Source organism: Pseudophryne corroboree, chromosome 2 (assembly GCF_028390025.1).
Source record: "Pseudophryne corroboree isolate aPseCor3 chromosome 2, aPseCor3.hap2, whole genome shotgun sequence".
Taxonomy (NCBI): domain Eukaryota; kingdom Metazoa; phylum Chordata; class Amphibia; order Anura; family Myobatrachidae; genus Pseudophryne; species Pseudophryne corroboree.
This window is the reverse complement of record NC_086445.1, coordinates 726,098,450-726,123,571: the sequence shown is the minus strand read 5'-3', so window position 1 is coordinate 726,123,571 and position 25,122 is coordinate 726,098,450. Positions and strand designations below refer to the sequence as shown.

The 25,122-nt window shown below is 42.4% G+C and overlaps 1 protein-coding gene across 3 annotated transcripts in view; it reads right to left on the bottom strand.

Annotated features, from left to right (window-relative positions):
* Nucleotides 1-6,725: 6,725 nt before the first annotated feature.
* The window catches only part of CTTNBP2NL (CTTNBP2 N-terminal like), a 200,278-nt gene continuing 181,881 nt past the window's right edge, over nucleotides 6,726-25,122 (bottom strand). For all 3 annotated transcript variants that reach the window (XM_063955377.1, XM_063955379.1, XM_063955378.1), the window contains 2 exons: nucleotides 17,853-17,960; nucleotides 6,726-16,286 (listed from right to left, as the gene is read on the bottom strand). In XM_063955377.1, coding sequence (XP_063811447.1) covers nucleotides 14,826-16,286; nucleotides 17,853-17,960 — 1,569 coding nt within the window. In that variant the 3' untranslated portion in view covers nucleotides 6,726-14,825. The remainder of the gene's footprint in view (nucleotides 16,287-17,852; nucleotides 17,961-25,122) is intronic.

Sequence of the window (25,122 nt, the reverse complement as noted above, 5' to 3'; positions counted from 1 at the left end):
AGTGAGCAACTATACATCGTGCCGTCAACCACTACATTGTGCAGTGTGTATGGGCAGCATGATATATCGCACTGTCGCTGGGTACAAACATCGTTTAGTGTGTATCCAGCATTACACGTACTTTCCAGTGCATCTTCTGTAATTTCCCATCACCTTCTCACTTTAAGGGTTATATTTACTATAGGTAGATTTTAAATTCTAAATTGATGTTGTATTTCAGGGGCTACACACATTTATTAACATTTAAATATCAATATAAAAAAACCTCTGCCAATTAATGTGTTTTAGCCCCTGAACCACAGCAATTTAAAATCTATAATAAATGCTGAAAATCGGCCTTTAGTAAATCACCTCCAAAACAGTCCCGTTAGTACCTGAAAAGCACCCTAAAGCTTAAGAACAACAATTCTGATGACTATCCAGGGGCTTCCACGAGTGCTATGACTCAGTATGATATATTGGAACCAGACATTAATTATAGAGAAGTCTTTTCCCACAATATCTTAACCATGCAAATATGAGTAGCAATAATGAGGATTTAGACACAGAAATGCAGGGTACTACTTTGGAAGTTGCTAATGTGCAACTAGATGAGGGGGAAATTTCTGGATATGACAATAATGAGGATGCAATAAAGAATGTGTTGGACTTGAACAAAGTTGATTGTGTTGAAGGCAGCTATCTGTGTACCTCCTTTTGCCCATAGAGAAAAGAAAGACAAAACACAAAAATCCATCTCTAGTATAGGGAAAAAATGTTTACCTCAACTCAGATATTTGTCAAGGCATCTGTATTAAAGTAACTAAAGGTAAGGACGTTAAATAGCATCAACTGCCAGCAGAATGGACAGATACCTCATGGAATATACACTACCAATACCTTCAACATAAACCTCTTCATTAGGAGGTACAGTAGTCCAGCATGTAACTTGCAAATGAAAACTAAGGGTGTGTACACACGGTGAGATTTTTTCTTCTGATTCTGACTATATAGTCAAAATCGGAAGAAAAGTTAGTGCAGATCGCAAGGTGACAGTCACCTTGCGATCCCGATTCGATGCTCGGTCCCGCGCGGTCAGCATCGAAAGAAAAGAAAGACTGTGCAGGCAAGTCAATTTTTACTATCTCTATAGAAGAGATATTCAAAATTGACACTTATCCAAAATCGCACATAGTCAGTATCGCAAGCACACTCATTATATGCTTGCGATATTGACTATGTGCCGACCCGGCCCCTGTCGCATAGTGAGAATCGGGCATAGCCCGAATCTCACTGTGTGTACACACCCTAACTCTGCTAATGCAATCCAAGAATTCTAAAAAGAAACCTTATACCCTAGAAACTACTGGTGGTGGTGAAACTTCATTACAATGCATATTTCTTCTACGCTACTCCATGGCAGCCATTACTCTGGGGATTTATCCCTACTCCTAGATTTTAGACAGGAAGTTTTTTCTATTTTAGGCTCCGCCCCTCTGGGAATATAGTTCCGACCGCCCCTGGCTTCCCCAGACTTTTTCCTGTCTCCTTAGATAGTGACAGTGTAGTCGTTTGTTGTTTTTTCAAATATGAGGCTTACCAGGATTTTCCCGGCCTAATGCGCCTCTGTGAGCCGCGGCTGGAAGGGGTTTGGCACCCGGGACCCATGAGGAGCATCATAATTACTGCCTGTGGCAGTATAAAGCTGAATAAGCACCATAATAATTGCTGCCTGTGGCAGTATAAATATGGAATGCCACTGCTTGATTTATTAAATGTGTACCTGCTTGGAGCTGCCTGTAAGGTACAAACGTCGCCCTGGACTGGTGGATCCGGGATATTGAAGATTGCCCTGTGAATAGGTGCCCCCGCTCCCGTTGCTGCTGGTGACCGCCGAGACGCTGGAGCCTGGAGGGCGGAAGTAGCACTGAGCCTGGAGGGCAGCGCTGGACGCGGCGCGCGGAAGTGCGCGGCCGAATCCCGGAAGTTGCCGCGGATCGGTCTGCGCATGCGCCGCCCGGCGGCTGAGAGTCAGAGGGGATAAAGATGGCGCGGTCCACCGCTGAGAGTGAGAGGAGAAGCAGCAGCAGTATTCCCAAGTATAAGGGAATAGATACTACTTGTAAGAGGCTGTTGAAGAATTTCACAATGGATAAAGAGATGTCTCCCTCCACGCCTACATGTGCCCAGGAATGGTAAGCAGTCTCATTTAGGGCACTTATTATGTTATGTAGTTAGGGTGTTTAGGATGCTATCTTGCTTTGGTTGCAGTGTGTCTGAAGTTCCTAGGAAGAGAACATATAAAAAGAAACATTTGGCTTGTTCTGGATGTAAAAGAAGTTTTTCTGGAGGATTCGGATAGTCTTGTGGTGTTAGATTATGCTGATAGTCCCTCTCCGGCAGAATCTGAGGAGGCTCAGGAGCCAGATAGATCATTTAATTTGGATATAGTTGATAGCTTACTCAAGCATATGTATAGAGCTTCAAATATTAAGGATGAAGCACAGGAGGATGATGCTCAGGATCCTTTATTTGAAGATAGGATTAAGAAAAAACGATGTTTTCCGCTGCATAAGGTACTGAAGGAGGTTATGTCAGTGCAGTGGCAGAGTGCGGACAAGCGTCTCAATTATATGAAAAGGTTGGATCGCATGTTTCCAGTGCAGGATGAAGAATTCACTAAGTGGTGTGAATTGCCTAAAGTGGATGCTGCAGTAGCAGAAGTTGTTTCTAAAACCACTATCCTGTTGGAAGATGGTGCGGTACTTAAAGATGCAATGGATAAGAAGGTTGAAAGTTCCTTGAAGAAAGTCCATAAAGCATCAGCGGTCACGCTAAAAGCTGGGGTAGCGATGGCGTCAACAACCAGAACCCTGAGGTTGTGGGGGAACAACCTGAATCATGATTTGGAAGATCAGGTATCCAGACATCACTTGCAGAAAGACCTGGCTGTGATGATGATGAAGGCGGTGGAATACCTGTGTGAGGCCTCTCTTGAGGTAGTCGAATATGCAGCAAAATCATTAGCAGCAGGTGTAGCGGCTAGAAGGTCACTGTGGCTGCGTACCTGGATGGCAGACGTCCATTCAAAAAACAGATTGATAGCTCTTCCTTATGAAGGCTCTCGCCTGTTCGGAAGCAAGCTGGAATCGATAATCAATGTCATGTCAGGCGGTAAGTCCGCAAAGCTGCCATATGATAGAAAATCGAGTTTTAGAGCTTCCTCACCCAAGCAACAGTTTAAGGAGGCCAGGTCATACAGGTCAGGTAGACAGTATAGTAGATATACTCCAACAACTACCAGGCAGTCCTTTCGTCAGTCTGGCAGAAGAGGTAATAGAAAATTCTGACTATATGATGCCCCAGAATGCTGCGCCAGTAGCAGGCAGATTAATTAAATTTGCAGATCAATGGCAACAGTCAACCCAGGAAGCCTCGGTATTACAGGTAATCTCCCAGGGTTATCATATAGAATTTATAGAGAAACCGACGGGAAGGAATTTTGTAAAATCAAAGATTCCAACGTCAGAAGAACAGATAACAGCTTTTCAGGATATTATAAAAAATCTTCTCAAAGCACGTGCAGTCGAAAAGGTGCCGGTGGCAGAGGAGAGAAGAGGTTTTTATTTCAGGATGTTCCTGATTCAGAAACCATCGGGAGAATTCAGAGCAATTCTGGATTTAAGAAGGTTAAACAGACTCCTTATAAAGAAACGGTTTCATATGGAGACGCTGAAGACCATACTATTAGCAATAAAGCAGGGAGACTTTATGGCCTCTATAGATCTGAAAGATGCCTACTTTCACGTGCCAATTCACAAAGACGACCGGAGATTCCTAAGGTTTTACGTCCTCGGGAAACAACTTCAATTCACCTGTCTGCTGTTCGGCCTGTCTTCCTCACCAAGAGTTTTCACGAAAGTCCTCCTAGCTCTAGTGGCACACATGAGAGTGATGGGCATAGCATTGTGGCCGTACCTGGACGACTTGCTGATATGTGCGAGTATGAAAGCGACTCTAATAGCAGCGGTACAGAAGACTCTTCAGGCTCATGATTGGCTAGTGAACTGGAAGAAGAGCAAGCTAGATCCAACACAAGGCCTACAGTTCCTAGGAGTTTGGATAGATTCAAAGAAGTACACGGTGGCATTGTCGGAAGACCGATGCAAAAAAATTCAAGATCTCTCATCCCTGGTTCAGGTAGATGACAGCATTTCACTGCGCCTAGGCCTACGTCTTGTGGGGATGTTGTCTTCTACGATAGCAGTAGTACCCTGGGCCAGGTGGAAAATGAGAACGTTCCAGTGGAACATAATCAGAGCGGTCCGTATAGGCAGAGTCCTAGACCACAAGATAATCCTTACTCAAGGAGCAAAGAAGTCCCTGGACTGGTGGATGGACCAGAGCCTAAGCCAAAGGTCAGTGTCATTAGTGCAGCCCAAGTACGCTGTCTTGACAACAGATGCAAGTGCCACAGGTTGGGGAGGTCATCTGTTAAGTCACACCTGCCAGGGGTCATGGTCCACCCAAGAAAAACTCATGTCTTCCAACAAGCGAGAAATGAGGGCAGTGTGGAACTCGATACGTTGCTTTCAGACACTGCTGGTGCAGTCTCATCTCAGAGTATTCTCGGACAATGTGACAGTTGTGGCATATTTAAACCGGCAAGGAGGCACCAGGAGTCGAGATCTATGGGTGGAAGTATCAAAGATTTTGGATTGGGCAGAACAAAACCTAAAGTCCATAACAGCCCTTCATGTCCCAGGAGAATCCAACTTAGTGGCGGATTACCTGAGCAGACACAATGTATTACCGGGAGAATGGGAGCTAAATCCTCAGGTGTTCCACTTGATAACACAGAGGTTTGGGTACCCTCATATAGACCTGATGGCCACATCTCAGAATACGAAAGTGAAACATTTCTTTTCAAGGTACCAGTCCCCAAATTCCAGCGGGACAGATGCTCTCTCCCAGAGATGGAGCTTCAGCCTCAGTTATGTGTTCCCTCCACTACCAATGAAACCTCGAGTCCTACGAAAAATCAGAGAGGAGAAAGCGGTAGTTATATTAGTTCTACCCCGTTGGCCAAACAGAGTGTGGTTTCCCACAGTCCTCAGAATGGCGATACAGGGTCCATGGACCTTACCAATAGGACCAGAGTTACTGCGACAAGGACCAATCTGTCATCCGAACCCGCAGAGTCTCCATTTGATGGCGTGGAAGTTGACCGGTCAATCCTGAGAAGTAAAGGCCTTTCAGAACAGGTTGTTACCTAACTTATGAAAGCAAGAAAGAATATCTCTTCAAAGTCCTATTATAGAGTATGGAGAAAATTTGGCGATTGGTTAGGAGATGGCGCCGAAATCTCTAAGGTTGAAGTCCTGCAGGTACTGCAGTTTCTAAGCGAAGGTTTTCGGATGGGTCTTGCAGTATCAACCATCAAGGTGCAAATATCAGCCTTAAGTATATTGCTGGATAGAAAGTTGTCGGAGGATAACCTGGTGCAGAGATTCTGTCAAGCCATCAAGAGGGAACGTCCTAGAGTCAGATCAGTTATACCAACCTGGGATCTGAATCTTGTTCTGAATACGCTGATGGATTCGCCTTTCGAACCTCTGCGGAAAATCTCTTTAAAAATGCTTACCTGGAAGGTAGTTTTCCTCACAGCAATAACTTCAGCGAGAAGGGTTGGAGAACTACAGGCTCTCTGGGCTGAGGAGCCCTATTTAAATATTCTTCGAGATAGAATAATAATAAAAAATAATCCAGAATTTCTGCCAAAGGTAGTTTCAAACTTCCATATGAGCCAAGAGATCATTCTTCCATCTTTCTTTCCATACCCAACGGATGATTACGAAGAAAGATTGCATATGTTGGATGTCTTACGGGCAGTCTCCATATACTTAGAGAGAGTGAAAGACTTCCGGAAGGTTAAAAATCTGTTTGTTTTACACTCTGGAGTCAAAAGAGGTGAATCACCATCTAAAACACGATTGCTAGATGGATTACGGAATTGATTGCATTCGCCTATCAAGAAAATGGCCGACCAGTTCCAGACCACATTAAGGCACACTCTACGAGGGCTGTGGCTACATCCTGGGCGAGAAGAGCGCAGGTGACGATTAAAGATATATGTACGGCAGCAACATGGTCGTCCATCCATACATTCACCAGACACTATGGCTTAGATGTCTCTGGTGGTCACTTTGGAAAAGCAGTACTGAAGGAAGCAACTGCATACATTTTTTCTCTCTAAGCATCATTTGGGCTTTGTGTGGTTTATTTCCCTCCCTACTAGGATGCTTTGGTATATCCCAGAGTAATGGCTGCCATGGAGTAGCGTAGAAGAAAGTAGCAAATTATACTTACCGATAATTTTATTTCTTCGAGATACTCCATGGCAGCCTAGTTTTTCCCACCTCGATATATCTTTGTTTTTTCTTAGGCTCCGTCAAGGAGACACTCAAAAGACTGGGGAAGCCAGGGGCGGTCGGACCTATATTCCCAGAGGGGCGGAGCCTAAAATAGAAAAAACTTCCTGTCTACAATCTAGGAGTAGGGATAAATCCCCAGAGTAATGGCTGCCATGGAGTATCTCGAAGAAATAAAATTATCGGTAAGTCTAATTTGCTACTATTGTCAAACATTCTCATCAATTGTCACTGTCTGATGATACTGCATACTGTAAATATTCATAAAAACACAAAACACACAAGTGTCTAAAATAACTAATACAGATGAGATGGAAGAAAAAAATCTTTATTGAGTAACATTTGATGTATTGCTGTGAACAATTTGCAATTATCTAGTTTTATATTTACATCTTGGCCATTACAAAAAGGCACTTAACAAAATTAATCTTATTATAAACTCACAAAAGCCAGCACACCAGAGCTAATTTAATTACACCATCCACCTGTCCTTCACGAAAGTCATTTCTAAAAAGGCAGAGATAGTGTAATGTAGCACAAACATTTAGAATAGCAAGTTATTTCTAATAACTTAGATCAAGGTAAAAAGCAAACTAAACTCTGAATAATGACCCTGTATATTTTCATAGGCTATTGCAGACTGGGTCCCAGTTCATATTTTGCATCACTATTCTTGATAGATCAATACTTTGAAGGTGGGCTACCATCCGTATACTGCTGGAAATACTGTGAGTACAGTAGCACTGCATTAGGCAACATATTTACAAAGTTAGGTATAGTAACCGACAGCCTGAGAATACAAAGTAACTAGAATTTAGTACAAAAACCCCAAGATCAACTGCAATGTTCAGACAGGAGCTGGCACTGTATCACTGGCAGAATTCATGACCATACAGTATGCTGAAGCTGTGCACAGTTTTTCTTTAAATACTCCGGCCAAGATTTATCAAGCCTTGGAGAGTCATAAGTTGCGCGGTGATAAAGTACCAACCAATCAACTCCTCTCATTTTTCAAATACAGCCTGTAACATGGCAGTAAGGAGCTGTTTGGTTGGTACTTTATCACCCTGTAATTTATCACTCTCCAAGGCTTGATCAATCTGGGCCTATAATTTGTTTCAATGGTCTGTAGAAAAACTTAAAACATTTTTTTTTTTACAAGAAACAAAAGCTGGTACTATATATACAAGTCTGTATTATTTGATAGCAATACTTTTAAGTGTCATATGTTCCCTTACTGAATGAGGCAATCTATGTTCCTTATATTGATAAATCTATACCTTCTTACCTGGTAGATCTTTGGGATACTCTGATAGTAAATGAGGCTCTATAACGCACACCAATATGACACTGTGTTACGTGAATATGGGCCACATGTAGATATGGATGTATGCATCCATCAAGTATATAGATTTGATAGCATACAGTATTGTGCTTATGACTCCTTACACTATGAGATGCGTAACAGTTGTGGGAATTGGGGTGTAAGTGTATGCTGAGTACAATAAGGGCATGATTCTGTAAATGTGACTTAGCCAAACCAGACCACATGTGCACATGAGGAGGCAATCAATTTGCCAGTTGTCGGGATTCCGGCTGTCGGGATACCGATATGCACATATACTATGGTTTCTCCTAGCATAAACCTGCTATGAGTTCTGTACACTTCAAAAGACAAATATTAGCATTCATTTCTAATATAGTATTAGATCTACCAATTAGGTAAATACCATTAAATTATATATTTGCATCATTCACACCGGTTTTGTCTAAACTGATGTCCTTATTTTTTTTCTGCCTACCAAAACTTGTTGTATGATATTAAAGGAATCATTACAGGAACAACCTTGGGAGGTTTCACTTTGAATCGATTTACATATGGAGGGAAGCATTTCCTTTATTTTAAATAATAATAAAACAAATACGCTTATGCGCTGGGCTCCATGCAGGGCCGTAACTAGGTGTGGGTAGACGGTGCATGGCACACAGCGCAATTGTCCTGTGCGCGCAACTGTCCGCATCTACCTGCTATCCTCTTTGTATGCTTCTGGGCCATTACTGCAGGGATCGGAGCCGAGGTCTTTACAGCTGCCATTGCGCCGGAGCGGCAGCTGTCACTTGCAGGAGCCGGGGGATTTATAGTAGCCAGCTTCTGAACTGCAGGGACCGTAGCGGCAGCTGTCACTTGCAGGAGCCGGGGGATTTATTGTTGCTGGCTTCCGAACTACAGGGAGGACTCTGTCTGCCATAATGTGTAAAAAGGGGACTCTACCTGACATAATGTGTAAAAGGGTCTCTACCTGGTGTAGTGGCGCTACTGTGCAGCGTAATTTGAATAATGGAGACTACTGTGCACTATAATATGAATTAGTTTTATGTTGTGGCCAAACCCGTTCCCCATGAAGTCACGCCCCTATATTTTTGCCGCCCCTCCCCTAGGCTGCACCCCCTTATTTTAAATAAGGGGGGAGGGCGCTGATGCCGCTTCTTGCACGCATCGCTAAAATGTCTAGTTAGAACACTGGCTCCATGTGCCACATTAGCATGAACACACCATTCTGAACACTGCCTACGAGAATTCCCTGTTACGTCCTCTTTCTGCCTGTGTAGAAATATTCGGAATATGTCAACTCTTCATTTTCGGAGCATGTGCCGCAGTAATACACAAACGGCGGTACATTCAACTTTCCATCAGTCCTTATTTGTTTTAGATATTTTGTGTAGGCTACATTGATAAAGCTGATGTGACTGATATGCCTCAATTTCTCTTGCCAATTTGCAAAATAACAAAATAACAGCTAGCTGTGTCATATCTACTACTAGTACATGGTATTGTTATCTGTAGGTTACGAAGACCAAACCAGGCTAATTAAATAAGCACAACAGACTGTCATCAGCTGAGGTCTAGGGGCTGTGTGCACAAAGGGCCGGATCTATTGAAGTCCGAGTTGGCTTGAGGTGAGGATTCCCGGCAGAACTCAGACTTTTTTTAAAGCGGCAATCTTTTACAAGGCATGGTTTTGCCTTTGTTCAGTCTGGACAACTCGTACTTCATTACATCCTGCCCAAAGATTGCAATTAAAAAGATACTTATGCTTTTATTTATCAAACATTCATTACTGGATACTGATCTGTATTTGAATAATAAACAAATACAATTAAAATTGATGATGCTCCTTCAATAATTCCTGCCTTCCATCATTATTTTACATGCATCACACTCCACTAGCAATATAGCAGTGAAATCTAGGCCAAATTTTGTGGGTTTCTCATAAGATCATTCATGAATAGCTAGAGATAAAAATTGAAAACCAGACACTTCTCATCTAAAATTTCAGGAGCTTTACAAAAAAAAAAAAAAAAAATTTTGAAAAAGAACAAATATAAAAAACAAACAAAATATTACATCATAGGAATAAATGAATTTTCAGTGCATCTCCTAACAAATATACATAAAATATTCCTATATTTATATATATGTATAGATAAGATCATATATACATATTTATGCTTATACAATATAATTTGGTTTGTAAGTGTAGCGATTAGAAGCAGTGATGTCATTCAGCGGCATCACACAACATATAAAACATAGAAGACTCTTCCAGAAAACACTATATGAAACTCTATTTCGTATGACTGAGAATCCAACACTGTAGGCAGCGCCTGGCCAACCTGTGGCTCTCCAGCTGTTGTGACACTACAAGCCCCAGCATGCCCTGCCACAGTATTGCTATTAGGGAATACTAAAACTGTGGCAGGGCATGCTGGGGTGTATACTGTAGTTTCACAACAGCTGGAGAGTTACAGGTTGAACAGGCCTGTAGTATACAATAGTGTAACAATGAAGTGGAGTACTGGTGAACTAAATATCTGCCATCCTGTGCAAACAGCTATTATAACTGCTCAAACCAATAAAAAGACAGTTATTCATTTGTATATGTTCAGCAGATTATTACACATACACTTGATTCAGTTAACTGACCCCCCATTACCATCAAGAAGTAAATGAAATTGGTGAAATGCTTATAACCAGATGCGAATGAGAGCTCTGTGTCGGTTTGGGTGGTATGGTCCATTTGCAAGTACTGCTTACACTGCAGCTAAGGAATCATGGCTAACTGTCAATACTAGTAGAAGAGCTGTGCAATGACTTCAATTTCATGGCTGCTCAACAGATAACACTATTCCCAAACCGAAACATACATACTGCTGTGCTATGGGATCAGTCTATAGAAAGGTCAGCTGGTCATGTCACTCGAGGACTTTATAAAGACTGATCGCAAATGAGACAACTGTGACTCCATTTATGTTATTACTACCCCTAAAGTTCTGGGAGAACTAACAAGAATATACTGTAGATCAAATGAAAATATATTTCCTTATGCAGTTAGGCCTAAAACATACAAGTAAGTTGGCTATGAAGCTACAAACGCCATCATCACTTCTGTTCTTTCAAACTGCCATTTATCTCAGTACAAACGTAAATGTAGGTGCAGACAGGTATGTACTAGTCTAGTGGCATATTGATTTCTGAGAGGTCTTAATGTGCTCATTGTATATTATTCCCTTTGTCTCCACTCTGCCCTGACATTATTTATGCATACAGAAATGGAATGTTGATGAGGTCTAAAAAACAATTCCAAAATGAAACACACATAATTTCATATATATATATATATATATATATATATATATATATATATACATACACACATATATTAACACATAGTAATGACAATTGCAAGTATAATTAAAAGGCGGCTTGCTGACATAGGGAATGAGTTGTAGCTATTAAACTAGCATCAGTGCCACAATGTGTATCTTGTGCTATTACAGTTTTCTGTAGTTTATTTTCCCTTTGATAATGTACATTATAATTTAGCCAAAATATAGATTAAAATGAAGCTGTATTATTTGTTCCGCCCTCTGGTAGTGAAAGTAATGTGTATGTATGTTCTCGGAGGCCGAAAGAGAAATACACTTTCTATGGCATTCCTGACCATAACACATTTGCTACAGCTGTTCATGGGTGTAAGGTAATAAAACAGCAAAACAATGACACTGTTCATACTACCACGATGCCTATATAATTAAAACTTTATTAAAAAATATATGGCAAAATTGAATAGCACCTGCCATTAGATATGGTAGCATGATGACCTTTTTTCTATAATCCCAATTCTAATGTTTAGCTAGCTTTGATCATTGGGTTCTAAAATAGAACCTTCAGATGAATGTGTTCTGTTTATGTAAATCCCATTTTCCTTGAAGTGTTATTAAATTAACTACAGTAGATATACAATACAGTAATATACACTGCCGGGCTATAAAGCCAGAACACAGTGTGGGCTGCTATAAGTGCAGACTGACCATGTACTTCAAGCCTCAGTATCACATGATTATACGCTGTAGCAGTTACAGATCTGTCTTCATACACCTAGCCACAAGACACCTGGCGTGAGTGAGCCGCACTGTGTAGCGTAGCAACTTTTTCTTTAGATTTACGTCTTATTTGCACTGCAGACTCAGCAAAACACTACTCAGTCTGTACCAGAAATGCCGGGCTGTGACTTTAACGGCAAAGGAATTAATTTTAAATATGTAATTGTCGCAGATGAGGTGCAGCAGAACTTGTGGAAAAATCTGCAGCACTTCATATACAGATTCAGTGTCATATCAACTTAATCAGTTTCATGAAGATGCATATTCCATGGGTAAATGGACCATGCACGCTGAGAAAGGACATTTGCCTCAACTGTAGCAATAGTATATGACGACACATCTGTATGCCTTTAGTATAGGAAGTAGTTTATGCATTGCATTGTAAGCAATGTCAGCAAGATTGATGAGTAAAACAACCAATTTTCCATTTTGAAGTGGACCTGCAATGTCCATAATATTAATAACCATGGATCCGCATGAATAAATACTTTCTAACTATTGTTAATCTACAAGAAAAATGAAACATCTCACCTTCCAAGTAAATGGAAGCCTCTGTTCTCTAATGTACAGTGTCATATTTATAGTGCATTACTGTTTACAAATGACTCATCTATAACCTCATCATCATGACATAACGTCTTGCACATTGCAGTTTTAAAAACAAAAGCAGAGAAAAGAAAAAACTTTGAGAGTTTTTTTTAAACCGTTTCAGAGAGAAACTGTATAACAATGCTTTCATGAAGCATCATACCAATTAAATAGTGGAAGGTGCTTTTTCTAATAATGACATTAATTGGATACAGGGTCTTTTCTGTAATAATTATTCATTTAAAAGAACAGAATATTTAAGGCACTTTGGGGATAACCATTCTTACATCTTATTGTGCAATTAATTCAGGATTTTAGTGCAGTAATCTGTAGTGCATATACATGACAATTTGACTACAACAGATTTTTGGAAGGGGGTTGCAATTACTGCACATTGCTGTTGCCATAGTTATCAATACAATGGTTTGCCCTGATATGTAGCTAGACCAGCTCTGGTTAATAAAGACACCAGGAGTAGCACAATGATACACTGGCACTAGAACACGGTGTTTGGGGCTCTGGTAAGTGTAGTCATAGTAAAAGGACACCGTGGTATAGAAGACCACAAAAGAACTGAAATGAATATTTGGTCTTTTCCAACTCAATCCTAGTCCTGTTTCTCAAGAAACAAAAGCTGGACCTGTCCACAGGAATGTATGACAAATATTCCATAAGGTTGCCAGCCACAGAATTACATTTCTATCTGTCGACAGGGTTCATATTTAAAATTATGTAACAAGACTGCCAAAAGCAGAATTAAAAAGTGACTCAAGATGTTCAATTTAATTTCTAGACTTCTGTCACCTATACGGAGCTATATGACACCTGCTCACCTATAATGTATAGTTTCTAAAGCATATTCTGAATTGCATGCATGACACAAACAGTGTATTAGGTTAATGTGGGTTAAGATACAGGAAACAAGATTCCTAGTCACATGCAAATGACAAGTGTCTAATGTACATTAATATAAGTCTTGTTTTATTTTAACCTGGATTCCTTTTTCACAAATCTGAAAGAATTAAAGCTGAAAATGTATAAGAAGATGTATGAAGGTATTTGATCGTAAAACAGCACCTTAAGTAATACCTTGGTTTTTTAAACCATCACTTTTAACAAAATATATAAAAGACTGTCAGTCTCATAACTTAGATGCCAGTCTCATAATTTAAACTTTTAGGTATCAGGTAAAAAATTATCTTGAGATATACATACTGATAAAGTATAATTTCATTATTACGTTCCTAAGTCTACAGTGGCACCTTGTGGACACTGGTGGAACTTCAGTTACTGAACACAATTCAATAAAGCACATTTACCTTAAAGCTGCAATCCCATGAAATAAATCTTTTGTTTTTGTTTTCTTACATTAATCACTCTGGTTACCTGCAGCAAGGCACATTGAGTTGTTATTTTTCCTTAGTGTTTTTTTCTTTGAGTTGCAATTAATGATTTACAGTTACGTGTCATGTCACCATAGTCAAAAGACATATGATCAAGTGAGCAAACAGATTAAATAGCACCCCTCTTCTCAGCAGTCATGCCCTCTACACAGTCCAACATGCCCTCCTCCTTCCTCTGCTATCAAATGACCACTGAGGAGCTTTCTAACTGGCAATCACTCTACTGAAAGGTCGTGAGAGCTGAAACAAAACGCGTTCGGCTGAAACACGCTCTCTTCAAGTGGCAACCATGTTAGTGCAGAGAGATTTTGGAGAGGGAAAAATTGAGTTACAAGAGGTCACTATGAACAAATGTTATTATACAAGGTACAAAACTTGCTTTTTAAGAAATGGAAAAAAGGGAGGGGGATTGCAGTTAACAAATCATCTTAAAAAGGTGGATGTCTTTACCTTAAGTTACGATAAGTGCTTTAAACTCAGTGGATAATGACTTATCATTCAACGTGAAAAGCCTGGCAGTATGATTAATACTCCTTAGTTGCAATCTGGTTAGGTTTTTTATATTATATATAAATTGAAAAGGCAGCACAGATATTCATATCATTACACAATTACACCCAAAGTGGAAAATCAGGGATTTTTTGTAAAGTTCTCCTTATTTTTTCCCCGCAAGCTGTTTGCCCCATTGCATTTTCCACATTACTCCGCCTTGCAAAGGGAATAGTAAAATTGTTTTTTGTTCTACATAAAATGACTAAAATTATTATTACGTTTTCTCTGATAGTTTACAGAAAAGGATTGCAGATACAAAATCTTCCACAAAGGAAGTTAAAGAACATAGTCACTATATATAATATTCCATTTTTTTCCACTACCAAAATAAATAACATAAGTTTGATCATCTAGACTCTATAGATCATTCAGGCATAAACTGACAAGTCTGACAGCAATTTTATGTCCACAGAATGCTGTAGTAAGACTAGCTACCAGAGGGTAACATTATTTCAATTTCCTTCCCATGTGCAATAATGCCATTGTTAGAGCAGTGGTTACTGGACACATCTACTGGAGCTGCCATCGATGATGGCTGGCTGGACGCTTTGGCTGGTGGAATAGGAGAGGCTGGAGACTGGGCTAGGCCTGGCTTCTTTGGAGGAATGGGTGGAGGGTTCCCTCTCTCCACCCTAGATATGGTAGGGGATTTTATCCCAGGAGACACAGGACTGAGAGGACTGGAAACTTTAAGAGGATTTGGGGAGTGACTTCCATCATTCTTCTGGTTGGAGGCATTGGCAAGGTTTCTATAGTCTGTGCCAAATGGTGAGCTGTTGGGAGGTACAGATTTCCCAGAGGTCTGCTGGCAGGTGAAACGGGACAACACCTGAGTTACTGTATTGCGTGCAAGTTGTTTAGCTGCAGAATTATCTGCCAAGGTTGGGGACAAATCCCTAGAAGGAGGGCTCTGCAATCCAGAAACATGCTGATCGTGTTCAGCCTGAGACTGAAACTTATGGCGGGCAGCATGAAATCGATGGTTTATTCCAACTTGGTATGGTGACTGGTAGCTGGGACTACAAGCTGTCCCAATTAGACGTCTTGATAGGACTGGTGAAGAACATGGAGATGATGTTAAGGACGAAGTTGCTGTACTGCTCGGAGAGGAGGAAGCTCCACTGGAAGGAACATGCCCTATCATGTGTACAGGAGATTCAACTCTTACAGGGGAGCTTCCATTCTCGGACAAATTGTCATGACTTGGCCCTTTCTCCTTCACGTTCTCACCTATATTCAATTTTAAGATGTGTTCATTGCTCTGGGTTGATGTGCTACAATGTCCATTTATCTTTGAATATGGCTGAGGAATTTTACTAGGAGTTGACAGGGAAATGTTGGCTTTTGTTGAAGCATCAATATTATGTTTTTCGTGTTGTGCATTCTCTGTCTGGCATGACACTGATGACACTTGTGGCTTCTCCACCGACACACTTGTGGATGTCAGCTCCTGGTTTGCCTTTACAGTAGACTCCTTGATCTCAGGAGCAGTCTTTAAATCTTTTAAGATATTCTTTAAGGACTCAAGTTCTTCTTTCAGAGCCCTGGTGCGGTTTTCTTCCCGATTGAGCTTGGCTCTTAGCTGTTCCCTTTCAATATCAAACTCTGAGAGCTGTTTCTCCACCTGGGCTTCCATCTGTAAGCCACGTTTCTTTTCCAGAGTTAGCTCTTCCTCAAGCTGGTTTACTTTGCTCCTTACTTTTTCCAACTTCGTGTTTACATCTTCCACCCTTTGACCTTCCGCCACTGCCCTATTATTAGCTTTTGTGCATTCTTTCATAAGGACGGAGGACAATTTCTTGTGGCGCAATTTCTCTTCTTCCAGTTGAGCGGACAGCCTTATCTGCTCTTTTTCAAGCTTCTTCACATGTGACTTTTCAAATTCCAACTGTTAATGACATTCATAGAAAAATTGGGAAGAAAAAAAGAAAAGAGCGATTACGGATTTTAATGGAAAAATTGTATCTTTTAGATTTTAACCTCAATATTATTATTATTTTTTAATGGTAATATTTATATTTTAGCTATGACTTTTATACTTCAGCTATAAAACACTCTAAGATTGGAATTCACTTAATGCACATAAACTGTAATCCCCAGCTCACAAATAGATTGATTAAAAGTAACTTAAATATTACATGTGCATTTCCACCAAAGACAGCAGAAAGGTTGTCACTGTATGCTAAATCCATGAAATAAAAAATGCATGGTGTTTCACATTTAATAACAAAAAACATTCTTGCCTATTTTCCAGCTTTTTCCTCTGGGAGAATCCCAAAGAACAGATGCTGCTGACTGGAAGCAGGGGCAGGGCCCTGCAATATGCATCATTAGGCCCCACCCCTTCACAGGGATTGCAGAGATGTGCAGGTCAAATACTATGTGATATGCATAGAAACATGTCATTTTGGCCCCACCCCCTCCCGGTTTACCCACGATTTGCAGCACTGTCCTGCCGGTAGTGCCCACTTTGTTAGTAAGTGAGACGGTTGTGGAAGAAACGTCTACTCTTCTGGGGTGTGGGGAACTATCTGCAACTTCAACTGGAAGTGTGCCAAAAAAATTGAAGATAAATAGGTATTTTATTTTTTAATTGTGTGTTGTGTCCAGCTCAGTATGGAGATGGCACGACACACCTGGAAACCTGGCTGACAATGGTACCCACTGGATATAGTGAAGTGCCCATGACCCATTGCATAAAGTTGCTGTGCATATGGTTCAGTGAATAATTTGTACACCTCAATGGGTAAATCTAGGCAATATGTTTATGATCATTACATGGAAACTGAAATACAGACAGAGCTGAAAGGATACAGTCAATGTCCACCTCCACACCTTTAATGTACTCCACTTCTACTCGATACACCGCTCAAAATGTGAGGGGCTGCAAGTATGAGATATGTGCACTGAAAATAGTTGTGCAAATTACGTTCATGCCTAGTACAACATTGCATGACTTTCAGAATAACCACATGCAAATACACCTGTATTCAACACTACATCAATCCCAACGTGAGTATTATAACTTATTAGAAGTGTAATATCAGAGCTTCAAGTGACATACTGTAGGACCAAATTCAGAGGTGGATACAGTGCTGGTGTTTACGCAGCTGAGCAATTATTTGCTACTGTGTGAAAACTCTTAGACACCCTTACTGCGCACACAAACCAGTGTGTGCGATGACATACACATTTGCATATAATACTGCTATGCCATTTGCGATCCATGGGCGTTTCAGAGTGGAGAACTGAAGTGATCACAAAAACCGGTGTCATGGCCTTGTTATGGGAGTGCCATGAGTGTGTTGCAGCATGGCAGAGTTTGCTCAGTCCATCGTATGGAGGTACTTGCTCAGCAAGTCGTTTACTAGAGTACGTAGTTACCTACTGAGCGAGCTGCTTACCACTTGTGTGGTTACGTGCTGGTGAGCTAGTTACTAAAGTGTGCGATTACCTGCTGAGCGAGTTTTTCTCTTTCTTTTTCTAGCATGTATGTGACGTCATCTCCATCAGCTGCATCCTGAGCATGTCTCCTCCGCTCTTCTTCCAGGTCTAGGATAACCTGCAACATGTAAGAGAAAGTCTATATAAAAACAAGCGGAACCCTACAGCTCATTACATTTACAGCTCAGAAAATGAGAACAAGTAATGATTCTGTAATACTGTGACACTTTCTGAACACTGATCAGCCACAAGAATCCAACCAGTATATAGTTATAGAGGGTTTACAGAGTATTTCTAAATGCATTAATATAGTGGCAGATAAAGGCTACCATTGGTTTTGAGTGATATGCTAGTTCCATTCCGCATACTTTTTCCCATGTCTAATCAACCACTGAAACACAATTTACTAACATGTTTCAGACTACAACAGATCTAACTGTAATAGCCCCAGTGGTATCATTTCAATAAGGACATTCTCTTTTCCAAACTAGGTGCTTCTTTGGTTACAATAAGACACTATGGGACCAATTCAATTCTGAGCAAGGTATGCAGTATGCGGTCAGAGGGCTCGTAATGGCAATACATTGTGACCGCAACATCGCTCATTTTGCCTCACACCCCATTAGGGTGAGCAGGAAACTAAGCAGCATTGCTCTGCTGTAATTCCATGTTATGTGAGCAGCCGCACATTGCACAGCATAGTGTATGGAACTGAACTGGCTGCTATAAATGAAAATTAGTTTTAGAAAAATGTGAATACTTTTTTTCTTAGCTCTAATATTAGTCCTTCCACATACTCAAAGGCCAAATATTAGTACAACCAACATTACAATCTCTTAAAATATCCCCTAAGCAAAGGAATAACTATGTGCCTTCACAGTAGCAAAAGTCCTAACACTAAACCTAGCCAACCATCTTAACCCATCAGTTTCATGATGCTGGAAAAAAACATAAAACCCTCACACAGCGTAAGCTGTACGCGTGGAAATATACAGACAGAGCATGTTTCTTGTGGCTTGTTTGCCTCTAACATGAGCCACTGTTCATCCCTAAAAATAGGCACTGCTGTAGCACTGAGTAACATGGTTATAACGGCTTTGGTAAGATTATTATGATGATGTATGCTTCCTCATTATGCATATTCAGTGGGATAGCATCTGCAATGAAGGTGATTTTATCTTGTTAATAGAAACGTGTGGTGTTGCAGTCATATTTCATGAACTGTGGGCCATATTCAGTATGGATCGCATCAGCGATGCAAACGCATATGGAACTATTTATGCCCAGTGCACATGCACAGTACGGCTCCAGCGTGTGCACACTGGGCATATATAGTTCAGTATGCGATCGCATCTCACTTATGCGAAACCTCTGCCTGATTCACATGCTGAGGTGTGGCGGTCCGCTGTTGGAAACGGTGGGCGGGTTAGAGCGGCCATGTGACATCACATGCAGGCGCTGCGACTCGAAATATGTCTGCTCTGCGTCTGCCATCGCAGAGGCAGGGGGCATCCACAATTCAGCGTCGCGATCGCAAATTAATTGTGATCACATCGCTGCTGGGCATTTGCATGCTCGGCAGCCTTGCCCTATGCTGGGTAGCCCGCCAGAGCCGGCCATAGGCATAGGCAAACTAGGCAATTGCCTAGGGCATTTGATATGCCTAGGGGCATCATCAGCTTCTGCTGATTAAAATGATATGTGTCATTCCTATATTCTGTATGTAGCATTTCATATGCAGATACAGCCACAGTCTCACACAGTATATTGGCATGCTGCATATCAGTTTAATCAGCAGAAGCTGCTTGTGCATGCTAGCCACATAGCAATGCAAATAAGATACATTTTCATTAAAAAAAAGGTGCCCGACGTTAGCATTGTTGCAAGATTTGTGAGGACACATCTGTATCCAAGCAGAGGCAGAGGTCACAGTGTTAGTGGAAGTGTGAGTGCTGTGTGCATGTGAGTGGGTTGGTTGTGCAGTAGTGTTCAGAATATGTGTAAGGAGCATTATGTGTGTCATGTAAAAATGCATTAATAATGTGCAACATATGTGTAAAGGGCCACTATGTGTGTCATTATGTGTATAAGGGCATTAATAATGTGCGGCATATGTGTAACAGGGTACTACTGTATGTGAGTCATTATGTGTATAGGGGCACTAATAATGTGCAGCAAATGTGTAGGGGGCACTATGTGTGTCATTAGTATATAAGGGCATTAATAATGTGTGGCATATGTGTAAGGGACATTATGTGTAAAAGGGCATTAATAAAGGTTGTCAAAATGTGTAAGGTGCATTATGTTTATAAGGACATTAATGTGTCTCATATGTGTAAGGGGCATTACTGTGTGGAATTGCGTATAAATGCATTACTAATGTGTGGCAATATGTGTATAAGGTGCTCTACTATGTGGCGTTGCATATAGAAAGGGCACTACTGTGTCATCTAATGTGAAAAAAGCGCAATAAGGTGTGGTGTAATGTGAATAAGGAGCAATTCAGTGTGATGTAATGTGAATAAGGGGCTCTACTGTGAGGAGTAACGTTTATAAGGTAAAGTGATACTACTGTGGGATGTAATATGAATTATGGACACTATCGCAAGATAAAATGTGAATAAAGTTGCAGTACTGTGTGGCGTAATTGGAATTGGGGTTACTATTGTGTGGCCATGCCCCTTTTTGGGCTGTGCGTCAAATGTGCGAAATGTTCCTATTTAAAATAATAAGAATTTACTTACCGATAATTCTATTTCTCGTAGTCCGTAGTGGATGCTGGGAACTCCGTAAGGACCATGGGGAATAGCGGCTCCGCAGGAGACTGGGCACAAAAGTAAAGCTTTAGGACTACCTGGTGTGCACTGGCTCCTCCCCCTATGACCCTCCTCCAAGCCTCAGTTAGGATACTGTGCCCGGACGAGCGTACACAATAAGGAAGGATTTTGAATCCCGGGTAAGACTCATACCAGCCACACCAATCACACCGTACAACCTGTGATCTGAACCCAGTTAACAGCATGATAACAGAGGAGCCTCTGAAAAGATGGCTCACAACAATAATAACCCGATTTTTGTAACAATAACTATGTACAAGTATTGCAGACAATCCGCACTTGGGATGGGCGCCCAGCATCCACTACGGACTACGAGAAATAGAATTATCGGTAAGTAAATTCTTATTTTCTCTGACGTCCTAGTGGATGCTGGGAACTCCGTAAGGACCATGGGGATTATACCAAAGCTCCCAAACGGGCGGGAGAGTGCGGATGACTCTGCAGCACCGAATGAGAGAACTCCAGGTCCTCCTCAGCCAGGGTATCAAATTTGTAGAATTTAGCAAACGTGTTTGCCCCTGACCAAGTAGCTGCTCGGCAAAGTTGTAAAGCCGAGACCCCTCGGGCAGCCGCCCAAGATGAGCCCACCTTCCTTGTGGAATGGGCTTTTACAGATTTTGGCTGTGGCAGGCCTGCCACAGAATGTGCAAGCTGAATTGTACTACAAATCCAACGAGCAATAGTCTGCTTAGAAGCAGGAGCACCCAGCTTGTTGGGTGCATACAGGATAAACAGCGAGTCAGATTTTCTGACTCCAGCCGTCCTGGAAACATATATTTTCAGGGCCCTGACTACGTCCAGCAACTTGGAGTCCTCCAAGTCCCTAGTAGCCGCAGGTACCACAATAGGCTGGTTCAAGTGAAACGCTGAAACCACCTTAGGGAGAAATTGAGGACGAGTCCTCAATTCTGCCCTGTCCGTATGAAAAATTAGGTAAGGGCTTTTATAGGATAAAGCCGCCAATTCTGAGACACGCCTGGCTGAAGCCAGGGCCAACAGCATTACCACTTTCCATGTGAGATATTTTAAGCCACAGTGGTGAGTGGTTCAAACCAATGTGATTTTAGGAACCCCAAAACTACATTGAGATCCCAAGGTGCCACTGGAGGCACAAAAGGAGGCTGTATATGCAGTACCCCCTTGACAAACGTCTGAACTTCAGGAACTGAAGCCAGTTCTTTCTGGAAGAAAATCGACAGGGCCGAAATTTGAACCTTAATGGACCCTAATTTTAGGCCCATAGACAGTCCTGTTTGCAGGAAATGCAGGAAACGACCCAGTTGAAATTCCTCTGTAGGGGCCTTCCTGGCCTCGCACCACGCAACATATTTACGCCAAATACGGTGATAATGCTGTACGGTTACATCCTTCCTGGCTTTGATCAGGGTAGGGATGACTTAATCCGGAATGCCTTTTTCCTTCAGGATCCGGCGTTCAACCGCCATGCCGTCAAACGCAGCCGCGGTAAGTCTTGGAACAGACAGGGTCCCTGCTGGAGCAGGTCCCTTCTTAGAGGTAAAGGCCACGGGTCCTCTGTGAGCATCTCTTGAAGTTCCGGGTACCAAGTCCTTCTTGGCCAATCCGGAGCCACGAGTATAGTCCTTACTCCTCTCCTTCTTATGATTCTCAGTACCTTGGGTATGAGAGGCAGAGGAGGGAACACATACACTGACTGGTACACCCACAGTGTTACCAGAGCGTCCACAGCTATTGCCTGAGGGTCCCTTGACCTGGCGCAATACCGGTCTAGTTTTTTGTTGAGGCGGGACGCCATCATGTCCACCTTTGGTTTTTCCCAACGGTTCACAATCATGTGGAAGACTTCTGGGTGAAGTCCCCACTCTCCCGGGTGGAGGTCGTGTCTGGTGACAAGATTATCCGCTGATGCATCTGAAGATGCGACCCGGACCATTTGTCTAGCAGATCCCACTGGAAGGTTCTTGCGTGGAATCTGCCGAATGGGATTGCTTCGTAAGAAGCCACCATTTTTCCCAGGACCCTTGTGCATTGATGCACTGAGACTTGGCCTGGTTTTAGGAGATTTCTGACTAGCTCGGATAACTCCCTGGCTTTCTCCTCCGGGAGAAACACCTTTTTCTGGACTGTGTCCAGGATCATCCCTAGGAATAGGAGGCGTGTCGTCGGGATCAGCTGCGATTTTGGAATATTGAGAATCCAACCGTGCTGTCGCAGCACTATCTGAGATAGTGCTACCCCGACTTCCAACTGTTCCCTGGATCTTGCCCTTATCAGGAGATCGTCCAAGTAAGGGATAACTAAAACTCCCTTCCTTCGAAGGAGTATCATCATTTCGGCCATTACCTTGGTAAAGACCCGGGGTGCCGTGGACAGTCCAAACGGCAGCGTCTGAAACTGATAGTGACAGTTCTGTACCACAAACCTGAGGTACCCTTGGTGAGAAGGGTAAATTGGGACATGTAGGTAAGCATCTTTGATGTCCAGAGACACCATATAGTCCCCTTCTTCCAGGTTTGCAATCACTGCTCTGAGTGACTCCATCTTGAATTTGAACCTTTGTATGTAAGTGTTCAAGGATTTTAGATTTAAAATTGGTCTCACCGAGCCGTCCGGCTTCGGTACCACAAATAGTGTGGAATAGTACCCATTTCCCTGTTGTAGGAGGGGTACCTTGATTATCACCTGCTGGGAATACAGCTTGTGAATGGCTTCCAATACTGCCTCCCTGTCTGAGGGAGACGTCGGTAAAGCAGACTTTAGAAAACGGCGAGGGGGAGACGTCTCGAATTCCAATTTGTACCCCTGAGATACCCCCTGAAGGATCCAGGGGTCCACATGCGAGTGGGCCCACTGCGCACTGAACTTCATGAGACGGGCCCCCACCGTGCCTGAGTCCGCTTGTAAAGCCCCAGCGTCATGCTGAGGACTTTGCGGAGGCGGGAGAGGGCTTTTGTTCCTGGGAACTGGCTGTTTGCTGCAGCCTTTTTCCTCTCCCTCTGCCACGGGGCAGAAATGAGGCGCCTTTTGCCCGCTTGCCCTTATGGGGCCGAAAGGACTGCGCCTGATAATACGGCGTCTTCTTAGGTTGAGAAGCTACCTGGGCTAAAAATGTGGATTTTCCAGCAGTTGCAGTGGCTACCAGGTCTGATAGACCTACCCCAAATAACTCCTCCCCCTTATAAGGCAATACTTCCATGTGCCTTTTAGAATCCGCATCACCTGACCACTGCCGCGTCCATAAACCTCTTCTTGCAGAAATGGACAGCGCGCTAACTCTTGATGCCAGTCGGCAAATATCCCTCTGTGCATCACGCATATATAGAAATGCATCTTTCAAATGCTCTATAGTCAGTAATATACTGTCCCTATCTAGGGTATCAATATTTTCAGTCAGGGAATCCGACCACGCCACGCCCGCACTGCACATCCAGGCTGAGGCGATTGCTGGTCGCAGTATAACACCCGTGTGAGTGTATATACATTTTAGGATATTCTCCAGCTTTCTATCGGCAGGTTCCTTTAGGGCGGCCGTATCAGGAGAGGGTAGTGCTACCTGTTTAGACAAGCGTGTGAGCGCTTTATCCACCCTAGGGGGTGTTTCCCAACGTGCCCTATCCTCTGGCGGGAAAGGGTATGATGCCAATAACCTTTTAGGAATTATCAGTTTTTTATCGGGGGAAACCCACGCCTCATCACACACTTCATTTAATTCCTCGGATACAGGAAAAACTACAGGCAGTTTTTTCTCACCAAACATAATACCCTTTTTAGTGGTACTTGTATTATCAGAGATATGCAATACATTTTTCATTGCTTCAATCATGTAACGTGTGGCCCTAGTGGAAGTCACGTTTGTCTCCTCATCATCAACACTGGAGTCAGTATCCGTGTCTGCCATTTGAGGTAACAGGCGTTTTAAAGCCCCTGATGGCGTTTGAGACCCCTGGACAGGCACAAGCTGAGTAGCCGGCTGTCTCATGTCGTCAACTGTCTTTCGTAAAGAGCTGACACTGTCACGCAATTCCTTCCATAAGCTCATCCACTCAGGTGTCGACTCCCTAGGGGGTGACAACTCTATAATAGGTAATTGCTCCGCCTCCATCTCATTTTCCTCCTCAAACATGTCGACACAATCGTACCGACACACCGCACACACACAGGGAATGCTCTGATAGAGGACAGGACCCCACAAGCCCTTTGGGGAGACAGAGGGAGAGTATGCCAGCACACACCAGAGCGCTATATATAGACAGGAATACCACTATAAAATGTGCTTTTCCCTTTATAGCTGCTGTTATTATTAAAACTGCGCCAAATTAGTGCCCCCCTCTCTTTTTTACCCTTTTCTGTAGTGCAGGACTGCAGGGGAGAGTCAGGGAGACGTCCTTCCAGCGGAGCTGTGATGGAAAATGGCGCCCGTGTGCTGAGGAGATAGGCTCCGCCCCCTTCTCGGCGGCCTTTTCT